Consider the following 20219-nt stretch of genomic DNA (forward strand, 5'->3'; position numbering starts at 1 on the left):
ATGTATTCCTGAACCAGTGAATCAGAGGCTTACCTAATATCCATAAATTTCTCTTAAGAATCATCTAAAAATTCCTAATTTCCTAAGGAGAAAAATAATTACCTTCTGAATTCTGTTTACCTTAAAGAGAGTCTCCTGACACTTTCTGATTTCAGGCAGAAGGTACTAGCTGTCATTTACTGAACACCAGTTTTGTGCCTGGCTCTATAATATGGAGCAAATGTAAACATACATTTGTTTATTTAGTGCTCTAAGCCAATATTCAAACTAAGTTTGTTTTGTAGTGAAAAACTAAAATATGGAGAAGTACCCTTGCTCATACTAGTCATACACTAGTGGGTTTAGGAACAAAGATTTAACTTCAGGTGTGATTACAAAGCCTAGAATCTATACCTACGGTTGTCAAACTATAGCCCACAGGGCAAATGCAGCCTAGTAGCCTGTTTTTGTATAGCTCTGACACTAAGAATGGTTTTTATATTATAAAATAGTTGCAAAACAAATTATTTTAAATAAAGGATATTTCATAGAGAGCATTTTTGACCCACAAAACCTGAAATACTTAACTAGCTAACCCTTTGCAGATAATGATTGCCAACCCCTGCTCACGTGACTATTATCTTGCTTCTCAGAAGGTAAAAATAATGTGAAATATATTCCCAAGATAATTCATAACAAATGCAAATTTGCAGGCTGATTATTATTATATTTTTATATCCTTTAATATTTTCATAGCATATAGGGCATAACCACTTAAATGAATATGCCATTTGAGGTAAATTCACTAAAGTTTTAGTTACAGATCAATTATGGGCAGATTACATCTGACTATGATTTTAACTGAAAGTCTGTGATCCTGTACCAAAACGAATGAGAGGACTGCCTGTGAATTTCCCAGACTCTTCCCACCTCTTATTTTAACGACTTTTTGATTATTTAGGTATAATTATTATCTAAACGAACAAAGGAGAAAAGTACAAACCAAATATAGCAATTTCACGTACAGATTCCCGATTTTTACAGAGCGTACAATAACAATACTGTAATATTATAGTACAAAAATAAATCATACCAATTTAGAAATAATCTGGAACAATTCTACAGTAACTATTAATGATTACACATATTTAACTTTCCAGGAAAAATATTATTGTGATGAAGGCTAATATCAGTGGCTTACTGGGCTCAAAAAGCCAATCTCTACTCCCATGAGAGAGTGAAAGTTTGACTATCACTTAATGTTATCACTTAGTGTCACCTACAGAGGCATAGCTAGAGGAATTCATGCTTGATGAGGAGGATGGCTAATGCCATCAGCCTTTGAACCCAACACTAGCCCTGGGCCAATCCTGGAGGCAAGAATAGGGACAACACTTTGATATCAACTCAACAACATGCTATTATTGACTGATAGTAGACTTTTGTGCAGGGTAAACTTACAATATACACCAATGACTAATAATTCTGACTTACATTTTTTAAGAATGTAAACCTAAAACCTATCACTATAGGATGAGTAAGACAGCTTAAATGAAGGCCCCTGTTGTATTTAAACTTGCACTTTGTAGATGGAGAGCCACGAGAAAATTCTTCACTGAATATCGTGGGTCCTAAATAGGACATAGGGGTCCCATTTGAACAAGAACAGAAGGCCAAAATCAATTACCTTAGACCTACATGGTAATGGGTGACGTTAAGGAAATCGTACATGTGAGCTACATGGAGACAATCAAACCCAAAACTATGAAAATAATTCCAAATTTCTCTCTGAAGTGAGGACAGACATCATATATGAGCCACTCACCACAGTAGAGCAGTTTTTCATCTGACTTATCCTTACAGTGAGGCACGCCGTCACAGGTGAGCTCATAGTCAATACACTCTCCATTTCCACACTCAAACTCTGAATACATGTTGCAAGATGAATTTTTAGCTGAAAGGAGAAAAAAGTCTATGTTTTTTTTTTCTTATTATATTTATTTACTTGACAGACAGAAAACACAAATAGGCAGAGAGGCAGGCAGAGAGAGGGGGAAGCAGGCTCCCTGCTGAGCAGAGAGCCCGATATGGGGCTCGATCCCAGGACCCTGGGATCATGACCCAAGCCGAAGGAAGAGGCTTTAACCCACTGAGCCACCTAGGTGCCCCCAAAAAGTCCATGTTTTGACTCAATAACAAACATTTCTGGTACTATAACATCTCTTTCCCTTAATCTTCATTATAGAACTAAATTAAAATTTATCAAAATGTAGAATAAAATAAAGGGCAGTGGTTTACGGCATGTCTTTATTAAAAAAAAAAAAAAGGAACACCTTTCTGTTTGCTGTTTTTATATTCCCTCTCTAAAATTTTTGTGAGTTGCCTCACTTCATTTTTTTCTTTTACATCTATTTGAACATTGGGGTAATTATTTTGTGACTGTATATGTGTGGAAAGAAGGATGGGCTTTGGGGGAGTATATTTATGAATCTTAGCATAGCCGTCTACCTTAAAAATAAATACTGAAAAAGAGCCAATTAAAGGAGCCCTGTACATATGGAGAGAGGATTTTTTATATGTGTGTTTTCTTATTGGAAACTATATTTTTCAACACATTGGAATTTTCCAGGACACAGAGTTCTCAGTTTTATTTCTTTCTTTATTTTTGTTTGAGTAGTTGATGCTCGACTTATTTCAGGTGTAGAGTTCTCATTTTTTAATGCTTGCCTTGATTTATCTCATCTAAATCTCCCTCCAGCTGATCTTCCTCCCCAACTACCTTTTAAAGAAGTCTCTGTAGGCGTTTTCATTGTTCAGAAGTACTGGAATTGCTAAAAGTGTCCTCATCAGCCTCTTGTTCTATGTGGTGAGAGGTACTGGGGGCAGGAGGGCCACACAGGGCCAGCGACTACTCCTTGAGATGCAGAGGAAACTGTGGGTTTAACTGGGGGAGTCCGACCAACTGAAAAGCATGTGTAAGAGAAGCTTATGGGCTCCAGATGACCACTGCCATATGTCCCATTTCTAAATCTCAAGATTTTCTTAAGAAATTAAAAGTCTGAGTTTTTATGTGACTTGTCCAATCTGTGAGACCAGACCAATAGCAACAAAGTACAAACAAACAAAAACCATCTTGCTACAGCTAGGTTTCATCCCTGGAATCCAGTATGTGACCCTTGTTTTAGAAAGATCTCTCCTGGGGAAAATGGACCTATTTTTATTCTTAAACAATAGATTTACCAACAGTCATTGGAATGCAATTCTGTTCTTGCATTATATGTTGTTTGCTTGCTTATACTCACTCTATTGCTCATTGAATAATTGTACAGTGAAATCCAGTCATACTAATTATATTGGAGATAATTAGAATTCATTTATCTCTACTAATGCAGAAAACATAGCTTAATTTTATAATTTACTATCAATTTCTTTTCAAAGTTGTATTTTAGAAATATTCAATTACATGGTTACTAATACTACTTGAAGTTTCCAGAGTTTTATTTCTTTATTGTTTCTAAAATTTATCTCATTTTTACAGGTTATCTATTTATCTACCTATGACTTCTAACTGAACTCTTTCAATGTTCATTTTTTTCTTCACTTTCCAAAACAAATTTTTTTTTTCTTGGTGCAGACTAAATTTGGTAGGGTAGAAAGTCATTTTAGAGAAAGTGACAAAGAATTTAAAAGTCTAAAAATATCATTAACTTCAAAGGAACAAGTGTTAAGAAGGGTACCGACATTTCTGCACATGATCACATTCAAGCATGAACTGAACAAAATTCACTTACTGAGAGGCTACTGACTTTCCCAACTTACTGTCTACTTGCAGCATATCTTGTTTAACTTCTCACTTCTAAGGAAAACTGTTATGATTGAAAATGCAAATTTTGCTTTTATAATCATTATGCCTTTGAGGGAAAGTACAACAAAAATGTTTTTATTATGTAAAATCAAACCTTATATAAGCACAATTCTTGCTTAGGTATGTTCAATTGAAATAGCATTGAGTATTTTATACTTCTTTGCAGAAACAAAAATGTGGTTCAGCTGTCCTCTCATTCTCTTACAAGGTAATTACTTCAATTATATTTGTCATTCTTATTTCTATTGTAGATGTTGATAAGGTTAGGAACGTTGTGTAAAATGGAATTGCCTCATCTTTCTGTCAAGAGTTATGACAACACCTGCTTTTCCCTCCGTTGTCCTGAGGGAGGTGTTAATAAATGGCCTTTCACCCCTTCAACACTGTCATTATCATTCATGAACTGCTCTGGATGAACTAATTCAGATGTGGACATAGATATGCCAGAAACATCCTCATTTCCCAAAGATGGATTTGACAAGAAGTCACTCTCCAGCCTCTCCGCTGGACCACAGGATTTCAATATGAATGCACCATGGATACAGGACGCTTCTATAAAGGTCTGTCTGCTCTGAGGAATCCAATATCACTCTACAGTTGCATGCGGATACAACTGTGCTTGTTTAAAAGATAGTTTTCTTTCTGATTCATTCCCTCTCATCAATAGAGAGAAGCAGGTGGCTTAGTAGGGACAGATGTATCTAATCTATTTTGGAGCAAGGACAGGCATCCACTGTATACAAATAAGCCTTGCTGTTTTGACTGAAGGCATTGCTTTTCTACTGGCCTGGAGTGACCTGTGAAAGAAACATGAGTGATTCTAATGCATGACTAACACTCCAGGCTTACAGATGGCATCCGATCCAGACCATTACAGCTGAAACCACAAAAGCAAACTGAAAGAGAGAGTTTAAACAATTGCCTGAGCAATTCAAGGAAGTGTTAGGTTACTAAGAAATACAGGAATTTGTGGCCCGAATTATTAAAATTGGCTGTCTTCATTTAAAGCTCACTGACCAATTACATCACTCCCTTGTTTGCTTTGGTACAGTCTTAAATAGAAGTCTTTTACGTCTTTCACTAAGAGGTACCCCTTGGATTGTGGTACTAATTCACAAAGTAAAAATATATGTGTATATTCTTATCTTCAGTGCAATTGTTTTTAAAGTAAAAAAAATGATATTAAAGTGCTTTTATTAGAGTACACAACAGATAAAACAGATCTTCCTGGCAAATAAAGACCAAAAGAAGACTGAAGATAAACATGGAGTATACTTACACCATCTTGATACTTATTTTTATAATGTATACATACTCAGCTCTGTTGATTTTCTAAAATGAAGATATAAGATGAGGATACAGAGAAGAGGGAAAACAGGCAAAACAAGAGCTACATCCCGAGAGTGAGTTCACCAGTTTCCAAGATGTTTGTCTCTTGTCTTTTTTATATACAAATAGTCTTAATGTTAAAGATAAATTAACATTCTTTATGTTGTTGGCTAATTTCTCATAGCAACTTTGGAATACTTGAACTCTTATTTATTTTGAAAACAGTTTGAAAACTTAGCTGCTAATAAGTGTATACTGTAATGGTACTAATTAAAGATTGTAATGCCTTTTGGGAGGTATAAACATCATGCAACGCTGCAATGTTACATTCTTAATTAACCGTTTGGAAATGATTACAAATAAGCTGCATGAGCCATTCTCTCTCATTTACATACTGTGACGGACTGAGTGGTTTTACTACAAGGCTACCGATCTACTGTCTATATATTGGTTTATTTCAGCTTTAATTAATTTTGCCATTGACTTAATTCTCAAAGTTGTAACCGCAGCTTTTCAGATGATTTGCCGGTATTTCTTTAACTAATCCAACACCTTCCAACCTGCAATACAGGGTACACCGTTTGTCACTCTTCTGGTTATCATTATCTATCTTATGGTGTTACAACTAAGTAGAATGGTGAATCAAGTTCTTTTTAGAATAGAGAGATATGCCAACTGGGCACCTAAGATTGGAGGAGAGTACAACTTCATGAACACTAAAACAATTTCAATGTCTATGTGTGCCCTTTTTTTTTTTTTTTTAAGATTTTATTTATTTACTTGACAGAAAGACACAGCGAGAGAGGGAACACAAGTAGGGGAGAGGGAGAAGCAGGTTCTCCACCAAGCAGGGAGCCCAATGTGGGGCTCGATCCCAGAACCCTGGGATCGTGACCTGAGCTGAAGGCAGAGGCTTAATGACTGAGCCACCCAGGCGCCCCCATGTATGCCTTTGAGTAACTCTATCATATCACATTTTAATTGTCTTTACTTACTCACACATCTGTTGTCATCTAGCAATATTCGATCCCCCCTGCAGGAACAATTTACTCTCCCATTAGGAGTTAAAAGGCACAGGTCATGGCAACCTCCGTTTAATAAAGAACATGGAGAAAGTTCACCTGCAATGAAGAGACTTTATTGGTAACATTTTATATTGAATTTCTATTCCATGTTAGATAGAAATTAATAGTAAACTGATACACTGCCCCCATCTCTCAAAGATATAAACAAGGAAGATTCAGGACTTTTGAAAATCCAAACATCACAAGAGATAAGAACATTAGAAAAACATGTCACATAAGTCATTTCATCATCTAAAACATTAGTCAAGAATGTCATGGCATCAAATACACTAGTATCACTTAAAAACATACTGACACTTCAGGCTGCAATTTTTGTAGGTATTCCAGTGATTAAAGAACTCTTAAGCCCAGATGTAAAGCTTATTTATCAAGAAATATTATTTTCACAAAAACAACTTGATTTGAATACTCGAAGATTGAGAGTAAGAGAGAATAAATTCCCCAGAAACAAGTGATTAAAAAGGAATTGTTCTTCTGGTGATAAATTAAGAACTACAGAAGTTACCTTGAGCATTTCAGATAATTTTAATATATTGAGTAGTCAAATCCTGAACACTACCCCAGGAAATTTAAGAAAACAAAAATCCAACTAAGTATTACTAGAAAACATAATTTTTTGAGAGACTATGTTATTAAGAAATACATTTAGTTTCTAGTGTAACTTACAGCTATTGGTGTCATTGGCAACAGCTATGATTCCCATTGGTTGATGTGGAATATCAGAACGAAGAATTTTTGTATCTCCCCCTGTGTATTTGTTGGAACGCAGAATAGCTCTTCTTCCCCAGTCTGACCAGAAGATATAATTGTCATAAACAGCTAAACTGAGGAAAGTTCCTGGCCCAGATTTAACAATCACCTGAAATAAATTTAAATATATATATATTTTTTTAAATGAGTATGTAGGTATTCCTATATCCTCATCTATTTTTGCTTCAAAAATTAAAAAAATAAGATTAATCAATAAAAAAATCATCAGATAAAAATGCATTTTACTAACTATATTATCATAAAATTCTTTATAGCTTTATTTTAAATGTTTCAATCATTCTTAGCATTTACTATGTGTTTATTTACTATTTTAAGTATATTTCTATTTACTAATCATTCAGCTTATATAAACAACTGCATTTTTTCAGCATTATGAAACGAAATCACCAGGTCAAAAATATGAGATTGTGATTACTAATAAACATTTATCTTTATTAAGAATCATCAGACAGCCAGTGAACACTAATCAAGTTCTCAAAACTACAAAAGGATTATAAAGAACTATAAGACCCAGGTTTTTCCTTCAGGAAGTTTTCACCATGAGTGATTAAACCAGCTATACATATATTGGCAATAAAAGTTTAAAAGTAAAGACAAAACTTCTACTTAGACCAAAATAAAGGACTAGATTTATCTTCTCAATAAGACAACTACAAAACTGAATAAAATATATAAAACAAGGCTTTTCAGCACATTGGACATCAGGTAACAAAGGACAAGTATTCCTAATTAATTCAGGAAATAAACTGAGTGAGTCTCATGATGGCCATGGCTAAAGGCCTGAGAGAGATTCAGGTAGCAGCCTAGAACAGAAGAACCCAACAGAACCTAGACAACACCCTGAGTGGGGTAGGGCTGAGAATTAGAGGGCAGTGGGGTTAGATCTCGTAGGGCAGAGTGTCAGAGAAGAGAATGTAACAGGAAAAGAACTCTAGGTATCTGCATAGGGCTCTCCTGGATGATTCAGCCAAGTACGAAGCACATGCACAAGCATCTAATACAACTTCAGGTTGGTGAAAGAGCCATGCAAAAGGATCAGAGAGAAGAGTTCCCGAAATTCCCACAGGTCCGTGAATTGTGCTTGTTAATGCCAATCAGATTTGAAAACTTTCCAATTCACGAGAGTCTGAATAGAGTAACTGGAAGGGTCTTGCCTCAGCAATGCCAAATAATCAACCCTAGACTAACTTTGCCCTAACTCCTAATAAAATTTAAAGGAAGGGCGCCGGGGTGGCTCAGTTGGTTGAACGACTGCCTTCGGCTCAGGTCATGATCCCGGACTTCCAGCATCGAGTCCCGCATCGGGCTCCCAGCTCCTTGGGGAATCTGCTTCTCCCTCTGACCTTCTCCTCTCTCATGCTCTCTCTCATTCATTCTCTCTCAAATAAATAAATAAAATCTTAAAAAAAAGATTAAAGGAAGACCTCAAAGGATCACACTGTTTCACATAGCTTAACTCTTCCCCAGAACAGAACTCAAGTATTTTAATGGAAATATGAAAAATTTACCACTAAGCTACTATGCAAGAAAAGATATAAAAGAAAAAGAAATATCTTAAATTAATGCCCTCAACAAAAATGCTAAACCTAAAGTATAGAAAGGAAAAAAAAAATAAAGATAGAGAAACCAAAGAAATAGAAAACAGAAAAAAAAAACCCAATAGACAAAAATCAATGATATTTAAAAAATTGTTATTACAGAACTATAAAATGGATAATACATAATGATGAAGTGGGGTTTATTCCAGAAATAAAGATTGATCTAACATTTAAAAAAAACCCTATTAGTATAATTTACCATACTAATGGACAAAAAAAGACAACACATATGAAGATGTTAATAAATGCAGAGAAATTATTTATAGGATCCAACATCCATTCCTGATAAAAACTTAGAATAGAAATTAAACTAGGAACAAGCTGAATGATCACTCTCACTTCTACTCAAGCTTTTCCTAGACTTTCTAGTCAGAATATTAAGGCAAAAAACACAATATTTTTAAGAAATTGTGGGGGGAGAACAGGAAGAAATCAAAATGCATTTATTTGCAGATGACATAATCCTCTACATTAAAAAAGTCAATAAAATCTACAAGAAAAAAGCTGCTTAGACTAACTAATATACCTGTATGGTATATACATATACATATACATATACATATAGCTGTATGATACAAGATTGCTACAAAAATTGTGTATACTAACAATGAATAATTGAAAATTAAAATAAAAAAATTTTCCAGTGGCATAAACAAATATGAAATACTTAGTTACTTATGTAAAAATATGTACAAGAACCTAAAAACTATAAAACATTATTAAGAGAAACTAACAAAAACCCAAATAAATAAAGAGATATACCCTATTCATGATTTGTAAGATTCAAAACCATTAAGATGTCACCTCTCCTCAAACTGGTAAATTATACCTAATGCCAATAAAAACCCAGAAGACATTTACTAGAAATTGATAAGCTAATTCCAAATTTTGTGTGGAAATACAAAATACCTAGAATACAGAAAACAAAAAAAAAGGCAAAAAATAAGTTGGTGGACTAACACTACCTCATTTCAGGACATAATAAATTGACAGTTACCAAGACAGCGTAGTATTGGAAAAAGATAGAGAAATACATCAGTGGAACAGATGAAAGAGTTCACAAACAGACCAATATGTACATGGATAACTAATTTTTAACAAAACTTTTAAAAAGGATAGTTTTTTCAACTAATGGTACTTGAATAAATAAATATTCATACACAAAAACTAAAGTTCCATCCATTAAAAAAAAACCCAAAGAACTGAAAACATATCATAAACCTAAATACAAAATTTAAAACTATAAAATTTATAAGGAAAAATATGGAAGAAAATCTTTATGACCTTGGGGTAAGCAAAGATTTCTTAGGTATGACATCAAAAGCATGATTCATGAAAAAGATTGATAAAATAAACTCAATCAAATTATAAAACTTCTATACTTCAAAAGATAATGATAAGACAATGAAAAGATAAGTCACCAACTCTAAAAGAATATTTGCAAATCTTAGGTCTAGCAAAGGACCCATATTGAGGGAAAAAAAAAACACACTTCCAAAACTCAAAATTATCATGAATATATAACCTAACAAAGAATGGGAAAGAGGTTTGAATAAACATTTTATTAAAGAATACATATGCATGACAATAAGCATATAAAAAGATTTTTGACATCATGAGACATTAGTGAAGTAAAGCTAAAATTACTGCATCATTCTTAGAATAAAACTAAAATGGCTGACAAACCAAGCATTGGTGAGGATATGGAGGAACTTATAGGAATAGAAAGTGGTACAGCAAACTTGGAAAACAATTTGGCATTTTCTTACAAAGTTAAACATAGAGCTAGCATATGATCTATCCTTCCATTCCCTGGCATTTATTTACCAGAAGAATTTAAAGCATATATCTATATAAAGACTTGTACACAAATGTTCACAGAAGCTCTACTTGTAATAAGCAAAAACCGGAAGCTACTTAATATTCATGTACAGATTTATGCATAAACAAATCACATATATCCATATTATCTTAAGCTTGGGTATGTGCTCAGGAGCTCGACTTTAGCAGAAAGTTGAGTTTTGCTATGTCAGTTTAGCTGCACTTCCCCACTCTTGATACCTAATCACCATCAATATCTTCATCCCCGGGACTCCACCGGTGAAGTATGATCACTTTGACCTACCATCACCAAGAATCTTGTTAGGTCAGTGTACGCAGAATCCTCCTTTAACTCCTGATATTTCCTCTTAGTAATTGTCCATCCATTCTCTCCTTGGCTATAAATTTCTACTTATTCTTCTGTTCAGTATTGAGCCCATCTTTTCTCCCTACTACAAAATTCCATTGCAATACTTCCTTATATCTCTTTTGATAGTCCTGAAAAAAGCCTGTATTGACGATTTAACAAGTATCATGGATATATGTTTTCCTTAACACATACAATGCAACACTATTGAGAAAAAATAAAAAGATGAACTATTGGTACATGTAACAATATGGATGGTTTTCAGAATAAATATGCCGAGTGAAAGAAACCAGACAAAAAGAAATACATAGTATATGGTACCACTCATATAAATTTAAAATGCAAACAAACAAAAACAACAACAAAACAAACAAAGAAACAAAAACAGTGTTTCCCGTGGACTAAGTGGGCAGGGGCAGGATAGAAACAGAGGGAATAATAGGAAAATTAATGGATTTGCCATCTAGTCATTTTATTTCACTTCTACTTCTAAACCTAACCCACAGGTGACCTACCCAAATAGTTCTCAACTCCTTAGGAAATCAGTGGATGAAGAGAACAATAGTTTAAAGATGAGCATATATTTGTTATTTGAAAGAAGAGTTCAGATAACCAGAAGAGAGAACGTGACATGAAAATTATAGAAAGAAAATAAATAATTATACCACAGAGATATAATTAGTTATCATTTTGAAGTAAGAGTATTTATTTTCTCTGCCTCCCCCCACTGCCCCAAGCAAGAAGGCAGGCACTGCAAGCCAGGAAAAGGGTTGTCACCTGACCCTGTCATATTGGTATGGTGATCTGGATTTCTCAGCCTCTAGAACTTTAAGAAATAAACCTCTTGTTGCTTAAGCCACACAGTCTATGGTATTTTATAGCAGCACGGGCTGATTAAGCTAACAGTTTCACTCCCTCCTCTTAGAAGAACCAAACTTTAAGATTTATATCCACTTTAAGTCTTAATAAACTAAAAAAAATAAAATAAAAATGGTGAAAGAAAGATTGTTTTCTATGAGAGTGTGAAAATCATAGGTGTTCTAATGTGCTATCTGGGAAGATGTGCCTGAGAAAGGGAAGGATGAATACTCAATAGGACAGGAAAAGAGAAAGACAGAGGAAGCGCTTGGAACAAAGGGAACACCCAGTGTAAAAGCCAAGAAGAAGAGAGAACAGAAAATGTGGGGAAAATGAATAAAGAGTAAGGGAGCATATGGGTCATTCAGACATCTAAGAGGATCTCACGAGGGGCAGGGTGAGAAAGGCCAGAAGGGCAGATGTACAGGGCCTTCCGATCAAGGCTATGAACCTGAATTTCGTTCTGAAAGTTATGGTAAATCTCTCATGTTTTTTAAGCACATTAATATCATTATTGGTTCATAGTTTTAAAGATTATTCTGCCTCTGGTATACAGACTAGATTAGTTAAAAACGAAATAGCTGCAGAGAGACCAATTAAGACCCACTGCATTTGTCCAGGAAAGGGATAACACTTGATGTTTTCAGAAGGGTGAAGAAGAATACAAATAGCAGAGCAGTATTTGCAAACCAAGGACTTCCTGATTCACTTTTTATCCAAACTCATGAGGCTTTTCACTCGTTCATTCATTCATTAGTCCTTTTACTTTTTTAACTTTTTATTATTATTATTAAATTTTTTTGGTGAACAGTGAAAGCTAACACTTCATGAATGCTTACAGTGTATGGGATGTGTATGCATTATACATATAAAACCTAATTTTAATCTCCACATTAACAGATAAATAGAGACCATTTCATCACACATTCATTGGTAAGGATTGAAGCTTAACAAGGTTATACAATCAATGCAAGGTCACAGATTTATTAAGTGATTTGAGGCTATTTCAGATCCAAAGCAACTGAGATCTGATTTCAATTTTCTATATAAAATTTGCAGGGCGCCTGGGTGACTTAGTCGGTTAAGCATCTCCCCTCAGCTGTAGTCATGATCCAAGTGTCCTAGAATCAAGTTCCATATTGGGCTTCCTGCTCAGCAGGGAGTTTGCTGCTCCCTCTCCATCTGCCCCCCCCCCCCCAGCTTGTGCTGTCTCTCGCTTACTCTCTCTCTCAATAAATAAAATCTTTAAAAAAATTTGCCTTAGTTAAAGAAAGTAAAGACATTCTTTGATATTAGCATATATGTAATGTGTTGTCTTTATTATTTTATCTATGCTCCTTCAAATTAGGAATTATACTACTATCTCTGATTCCCTTTTCTATCCAGTATCATATTTTGCATGAAAATTCATACTTCAATGAAGCACTAAGAATGAAAACAAAATTCTAATAGTTAGACATAAATAAAAAGTTATTTTTAATGGATAACAAATAGCTAGGCTTATGACAATGAAAGTTTTCCTATGTTGTTACCAAAAGTCTATTTGGTATACAGCAACTTTTATGAATTTTAACACTGATTGAGTCTAGTAGTTTACTTCTCTACTTCTGCTGACACAGAGAAAGAGGAAAAAGCAACATTAAACTCAGTCTATAATTATGCATGTTGCTTTAATAGGGTACAATAGGTTCTACTAAGAATTGAGCTGACTCCAGACATCTCATTTCACTGGTTAGAGTTCCATGTGGAACATGGAGATGTGAAAATCCACTAAATTATACTTACTCATCTCCATGTTAAAACATTTTTATCATAAGTTCACAAATACTGCACCTTGTAAGCCTAATCAGCATCTTTATTTACAGTGCAGAAGATCTATCATCATAAATTGCACTTTACCATGTCATATGGAAATGTACCAGTATGGCAAAATTTTGAGGCATTTTCACCTTGAACCTATAAATAGGCCCATGTTTCAAAATAAGAATTCATGTTCATTCAGAAAATGCATTTCTTGACACATTCACTTAATCTCACGTGTGTCCTCTAGATAGACAATTAAATTGGTGATGCCACATAGACTTGAAATCATATGTCAGGAATGTAATTATGAATCACATGATTTTCCATCTTAAAACTTCCCTGCTGCCTTATTGAAAGCACTAGAACCGATGATAGAATACAGAAATATTCAGTTTTATAAACCAGACAACATAATTCTAACACCCAGATGCTAAATGTTAAGCCAAACAATTTAAAAGCCAAGCAAACAGGAGGCTTCCCAAATACCCCAGTTGATTGCCTCACCGACAGGATCGTACATAATCATGAGAAATGACAACTTGGCCCCTGCCATGGTCAGGCATGACAAAGTGTTACAGATTGCAAAGAAACAACTGCCATTGCTTTCACCTTGGAGAGGATGATGACGTGGTCAATCAGCAACTCAAAACTGAGAAATATCTAATTTAAGAATAGCTGGTTATTTAAATTTCTTGAAAGCGTTTGAAGAAAATGGGGTATCAAAACGTCATCAGTATCCAAACAAATTTGAAAAGAACATTCACAGCAATCATCTAAAAGACTGCCTATTGTATTACCAGCCTCAGTTAAAAAGGCAAACCCATCATAGAGGTAGATTAGAGAATGAATCACTTTGATTTTATACTCTTTTCTTTCTGATCTCTCTATTGACCATACTCAACCAGATGCCAGAGGACAATGAATCAGGTGACCTCAAGAAAGTCTGCTGGGGCGAAGAACAGGTGGAAGAATGTGGGGAAAAGATCTAGAGGATATGCCTGAGAGAAGTAGCAGAAGGGAACCCTATTCTGAGATTCATTATTTTTCCCCAAATAAGTTATTTACCTCAGTCTCCTAATCTGCAAAATGGGATAGTAAAAAACAATGACTCAGCTTTGCTCTTATTTCAAGGAAAAATATAGGTTAAGCTACTCCCTAAGGTCACACAAAGGACTAAAAATATATCCCCGAAGTGTTATAGCCACTCCTAACTGGAACTTGAGCAAGTTTCTAATGTTTTGATTATTGTGCCTTCATATATGATTGCAGTAATAAAGTTATAGTTTAGCCAAATTTCTAATTTAGATATATTAGACCGTTCGAGAATCAAAAGCTGATAGTATTAATAAAGAATAAACTTAAAAAAAAACTGAATCTGGGGCGCCTGGGTGGCTCAGAGGGTTAAAGCCTCTGCCTTCAGCTCAGGTCATGATCCCAGGGTCCTGGGATCCAGCCCCGCATCGGGCTCTCTGCTCGGCAGGGAGCCTGCTTCCCCTTCTCTCTCTGCCTGCCTCTCTGCCTACTTGTGATCTCTGTCAAATAAATAAATAAAATCTTAAAAAAAAAAAAAAAACAAAAACACCTGAATCTCTTTTCAGTAAGTTCTTTCTGCTTTGAATTCCATTAAAAAATGTCCACTGTGAGACCCATTCAGGAGTGACTTGACTTCTTGAGAATCCTTTCCTTGCTGCCCAAAGCAAAATGGCTCCTTCCTCTGAATATCCAGACAGTTTCTACACACATTCATAATGCTCAACAGAGAATATCATAAGAGCTTATATTTTATCCATCTTCCTGGCAAGACTGGAATACTTGAAACCAGCAATTCTATCTTTTCATTTTCACAAATCAAGTGCTTAGAATAGAACGTATTTAATGTTCAATGATTATTTATCAAATCAGTTAATACAAGAGTAATTAAAAAGTAAATTAAAAGAGTAATTAAAAACATTTCTTCCTGTGTTTGGGTTTCTTTCCTTTGCTTCTTACTTTTTAAAGGTATATTTATATGAAATTTGAACTCAGCTTTGTACTTTATTTGGTTGTGTACCCAAAGATATAATCTTTTCTTTGTAAAATGGTATTACTAAATTTGTGTTTTACTGAAACACTGTAGGCTTAATCTTCTCAGGATCACATTCACGCCTTTGATAAATATTTCAGTGCTGTTACTCTCTAGATCATTGTCTAAATACAACTCTCCTGGAATTTTAATATTTTACTAGAAAAAGTGAAGAGCTAGTTAAAGAAGTATATATTAAATCAAAACCTCATGTGTCAAAGCTATACTGAAATGCCAGTCTTAATTTTTCAAATTGGGTTTTACTGACTATCTGACAAAAATCAAATATTATTTTAGAATCTACATTGTAAGAGTTAAAAAAAAAAAAGAAAGAACAAGTATTCTACATAAAAGGATGATTATTTGTATGCATGAAAATGTGTTTTCCAGTGTGTGTAAGTATGAATAAAACTACACAGGGGAAAGGGTAGAAACAAATTAATTAAACGCTATATTTGTAAAGAAAATATAGCCTAGGATTATCAGCCTGGGCTCTGAAGTTAGAATGATTGGGACTGTTTTCAAACTTTTTCTTATTGTGCAACATAAATTGTTATTTCACTTCTCCAGGCCTTTCTTTCTTCTTTTCTAACAAAAACAGAGGTAATATGTATCATAAAATTTTAGAAACTGTTAAATAATATTAATACAACTCTTAACATGGTTACATTGTAAGCTTTTCATAAATGTTTGCTATAATTATTTTTGCATGATGAAGAAGCAATGAGATAAGCTTGTAAAGGTAGTACTTTAAAATACTCTCAGTTGGGGCACGTGGGTGGTTCAGTGGGTTAAGCCTCTGCCTTCGGCTCAGGTCATGATCCCAGAGTCCTGGGATCGAGTCCCGCATCGGGCTCTCTGCTGAGCAGGGAGCCTGCTTCCTCCTCTCTCTCTGCCTGCCTCTTTGCCTACTTGTGATCTCTGTCTGTCAGATAAATAAATAAAAATCTTTAAAAAAATAAAATAAATAAAATAAAATACTCAGTCTTATTTCTATTTATTTCTAAATAACTTACTTATTTCTAAAATACTATTCTATTTATAGTTCTATTTATAATTATAAATTATAAACATATATAAATATATACAATATATGTTATATATAAATATATAAATATTATTTATATAGAAATATATAAATATTTATATTATAAATATAGATATAATAGAATCATAACTAAAATTCTATTTATAATTCTAAAAATATTCTATATATTTCTAAAAAACTTACTTCTAAAAGTGTTAAAAATGATAATCAACTTAAAAAATAAATTTTTACAGGAGATTTCCATTTGTAAACAACGTATTTTCAACTTCTGAGATCATCACATCATCAAACCTATGCTTAGAGATAAAATTAATGTCTGCTTTGGTAAGATCCTTGAGTTCCATTTCTTTTTTGGTTGCGTGTCAACTGGAAATTTCTGGTAAGAGTCACAAAGGTTACTATGTCAAATTTATTAACTTTGAGGGAAAACCGAAAAGCAGTGATTTTAATTAAGCAAGCCATATTACACTGAAGCTGTCTTGAAACTCCTATCACCTTGAGTTTTAGAACTGTAACTGATTTCCAATTTTGTAGATCGAAGATTTTTGTTTATTGTATGTGTGAAGAAGGGGTTATATCTCTTTGGAACATACTTTTCTAAGCATTCTAAACATTCACTGTTCTAAACATTCTAAATATTTGCCAGCCAAAACAAAACAAAATGAAAAAAATAACCCCCATTTGAGTTGTGGAAAGAGATGGGTAGGGGGGTGGATTAACTCCGTGATGGGCATTAAGGAGGGTATGTGATGTGATGAGCACTGGGTGTTACACTGAACTGATGAACTGAAGAATCATTGAACATTATATCAAAAACCATGATGTACTATACCTTGGCTAATTGAATTTATATTAAAAAAATAAAGATTTTTAAAAATAATACTCATTTGATTTGTTAAATGTCACTTTGAGAAAGGGATGAAAGACTTATGATTGAAAGTTATATCCAAAATGTTTACTTAAGCATTTTTATTTATATCATTATATTATCATTATTTATAATATATAAAATAATATATGATATTATTTTATTGATATATTATATTGATTAAATTTTATACATGTGGTCATAGGCTACTCCAAGGTCACTTCAATAAATGTGGAAATATTTATAAAATTATATGTAATGGTAGCAAAGTGAGTTAATAAAACTGTATTTGAATTTTCATAAATATGTGGTAATATCATCTTAAAATTCTTCTTTATTAATCAAATTAAAAGATATAACTTGAAAAAATAAAAACTCAATGAAAACTACTGCAGGATAGGCTGCATTGACTATATATACTTTCACAAACACATCTTCCTTACTATACATACAGTTTTTTCAATCAACTGTGCTGAAGCATAATTTACATATAAAATGAGGTGAACTTATTTTTAACAATTAGAATAATCATGCACACACTCCTTTCCACCTCCAATTCCCAACCTCACATCCTTTTCCTCAGAAGTGAACACTGTCATCAGTTTCTTGAGTGATAATACATACTTGTAAAATGCTGCTTTTTTTTAAAATTACAAAAAGTCTTACATAGTTGTTAAGGGTGATTGCCTATAATCTTTAAAATTAAGAAACATACTGTGTCTCAATTTAAAATTCATATTATTCAATAGAAATCTATTAGAGGAAGCAGAAACTCAAAACAAAAAAAATTAACAGTAACACACAAAAAATGTAAGCAAAAGGTAACAACCTTTTTACATTCAGATATGAGTGTATCTATACATCTAATCTTTTATAAGATTCTTCAAAAAGTCCTTGAAATGGTTTATGATGTCTTATATGACCTGACCCTAGTACCTCTCTGTAATTATCACCTATTATTCTCCATATTCGCACTCTATTCTGGACACAATTTGTGTCTGATTGTGTCTCAAACATAGGAAGCACATATAAGGATCTCACACAGGCTGTTCTCGGTGCCTGAGAGATCCTTCCCTAAAATACCCACTTGGCCAACTAGCTCATCCCTTCAAGAATTAGCTCAAAAGTACTTTTGAGGAAAATGTGATCTTTTCAACAAATGGAGTTGAAACAACTGGATATAAATATGTGTGTGTGTGTGTATGTACAGAAAGGACAGAAGGACAAAAGGATGGAAGGGAAGAAGAAAGGAGAAAGGAAGACTTGCAGGCCCAGATGGTTTCAATAGTAACTTCTGCACAAACTTTTTCAGAAAACAGAGAAGAAGGAAATGCTTTCCCACTCACTCTGTGAGAATAGAATAACCCTAACATCTAAATCTAAAAAAGACATTACAGGGAAAGAAAATTACAGGTCAATATTTGTTATCCATGCAAACATTTTAAACAAAAAGATAATAATTCCAATCTAACCTCATATGGAAACAATACCACATGATGATCAAGTGTAGTGTATCTCAGGAATGCATAATTATTTGAATATTCAAAAAAGCAATTAATATGTAATTCACTGTATGTATTAATGAAATAAAGCAAAAAATCATGTTATGTTAATAGATGTAGAAAAAACATCTGATGAAAATCAAAACCAATTCTTGATAAAATGATCAGCAAACTGGAAGCAGAAGGAAATTTCCTCAAACTGATAAAGGATATTAATGAATATCCTAAATCTAGGGTATTACTTATTAGTGAAAGCCTGAATTGTTTCCCCCTAAAATTACAAAACTTCTGGAAGGAAACAAAATAAAATATATATTTTTTTATTTTGAGGTGAACAAAAATTTCTTAGATAAATGCAAATAACATGAACCATAAAAAAGATTGATAAATTCAAACTCATCAGAATTGAAATGCTTTTCCCTTCAGATACATTACTAAACAAAGATAAAATAAATGGATACAAGGCAAGCCACAGAGTAGGATAAAATATGAATATCATATTTATCAAACAAAGTACTTAGAATCAAAGTAAATAAAAAACCCTAGGACTCAATCATAAGAAGGCAAATTTAAAAAGAAAATTAAGTAAAGGAATAAAGATCAACAAAAGATACTAACAGCAATTTCACAAAGAAAATAGGTAAGTGGCCAGTAGCCACATGAAAAGATGCTTAGCATTATTAGCATAAGAAATGGAAGTTAAAGTCACAATGAAATATTAATATACACTCCAGAATGGGTGAAAATGGGGAGGAAACAGAACTCTCATATGCTGTTGGTGGGACAGTTAAATGGAGTAGTCACTCTTTAACATTTTTTTAATTAAATATGCACCAACTATATGTCCCAGTCAATAAAAGCATATGAGGAAACATTATGGAGTGATATAATGTGATATAAATATGCTATATCTTTATTGTGGCAGTCATTATATAATCTTATACATTTCTCAAATGTCACCAAACTGTATATTTAAATTCAGTGAATTTATCTTATGTAAATTATGATTCAGACTCAATTAATTTTTAAAAAGATAATTACAAACATTTTGACTGGATAATTTGATGAATTAAGGGAGTACTATTTATTAAGATATAATAAAATATTTTGATTATGAAAACTAAATACAAAAAATAATGTCCTATCATTTACAAGTATTTACTAAAATGCTTAAAGACACAATATTTAAATGTCTAAGAGATACTTCAAACTCATCCATAGATTAGAAGTGTGAGGGCTATTTAAGAAACAAAACTTAACGTA

The 20219-nt window shown here is 33.3% G+C and overlaps 1 protein-coding gene across 1 annotated transcript in view; it reads right to left on the reverse strand.

Moving 5' to 3' along the window:
• LRP1B (LDL receptor related protein 1B) overlaps nt 1-20219 on the reverse strand; it is a gene marked incomplete at both ends in the record, with an annotated part of 1929835 nt that overhangs the window by 289293 nt on the left and 1620323 nt on the right. Inside the window, 3 exons of the mRNA XM_080798957.1 lie at nt 1805-1933; nt 6169-6294; nt 6925-7117. Coding sequence (XP_080655083.1) covers nt 1805-1933; nt 6169-6294; nt 6925-7117 — 448 coding nt within the window. The remainder of the gene's footprint in view (nt 1-1804; nt 1934-6168; nt 6295-6924; nt 7118-20219) is intronic.

Source organism: Martes martes (genome assembly GCF_963455335.1).
Source record: "Martes martes genome assembly, chromosome: 3".
Taxonomy (NCBI): domain Eukaryota; kingdom Metazoa; phylum Chordata; class Mammalia; order Carnivora; family Mustelidae; genus Martes; species Martes martes.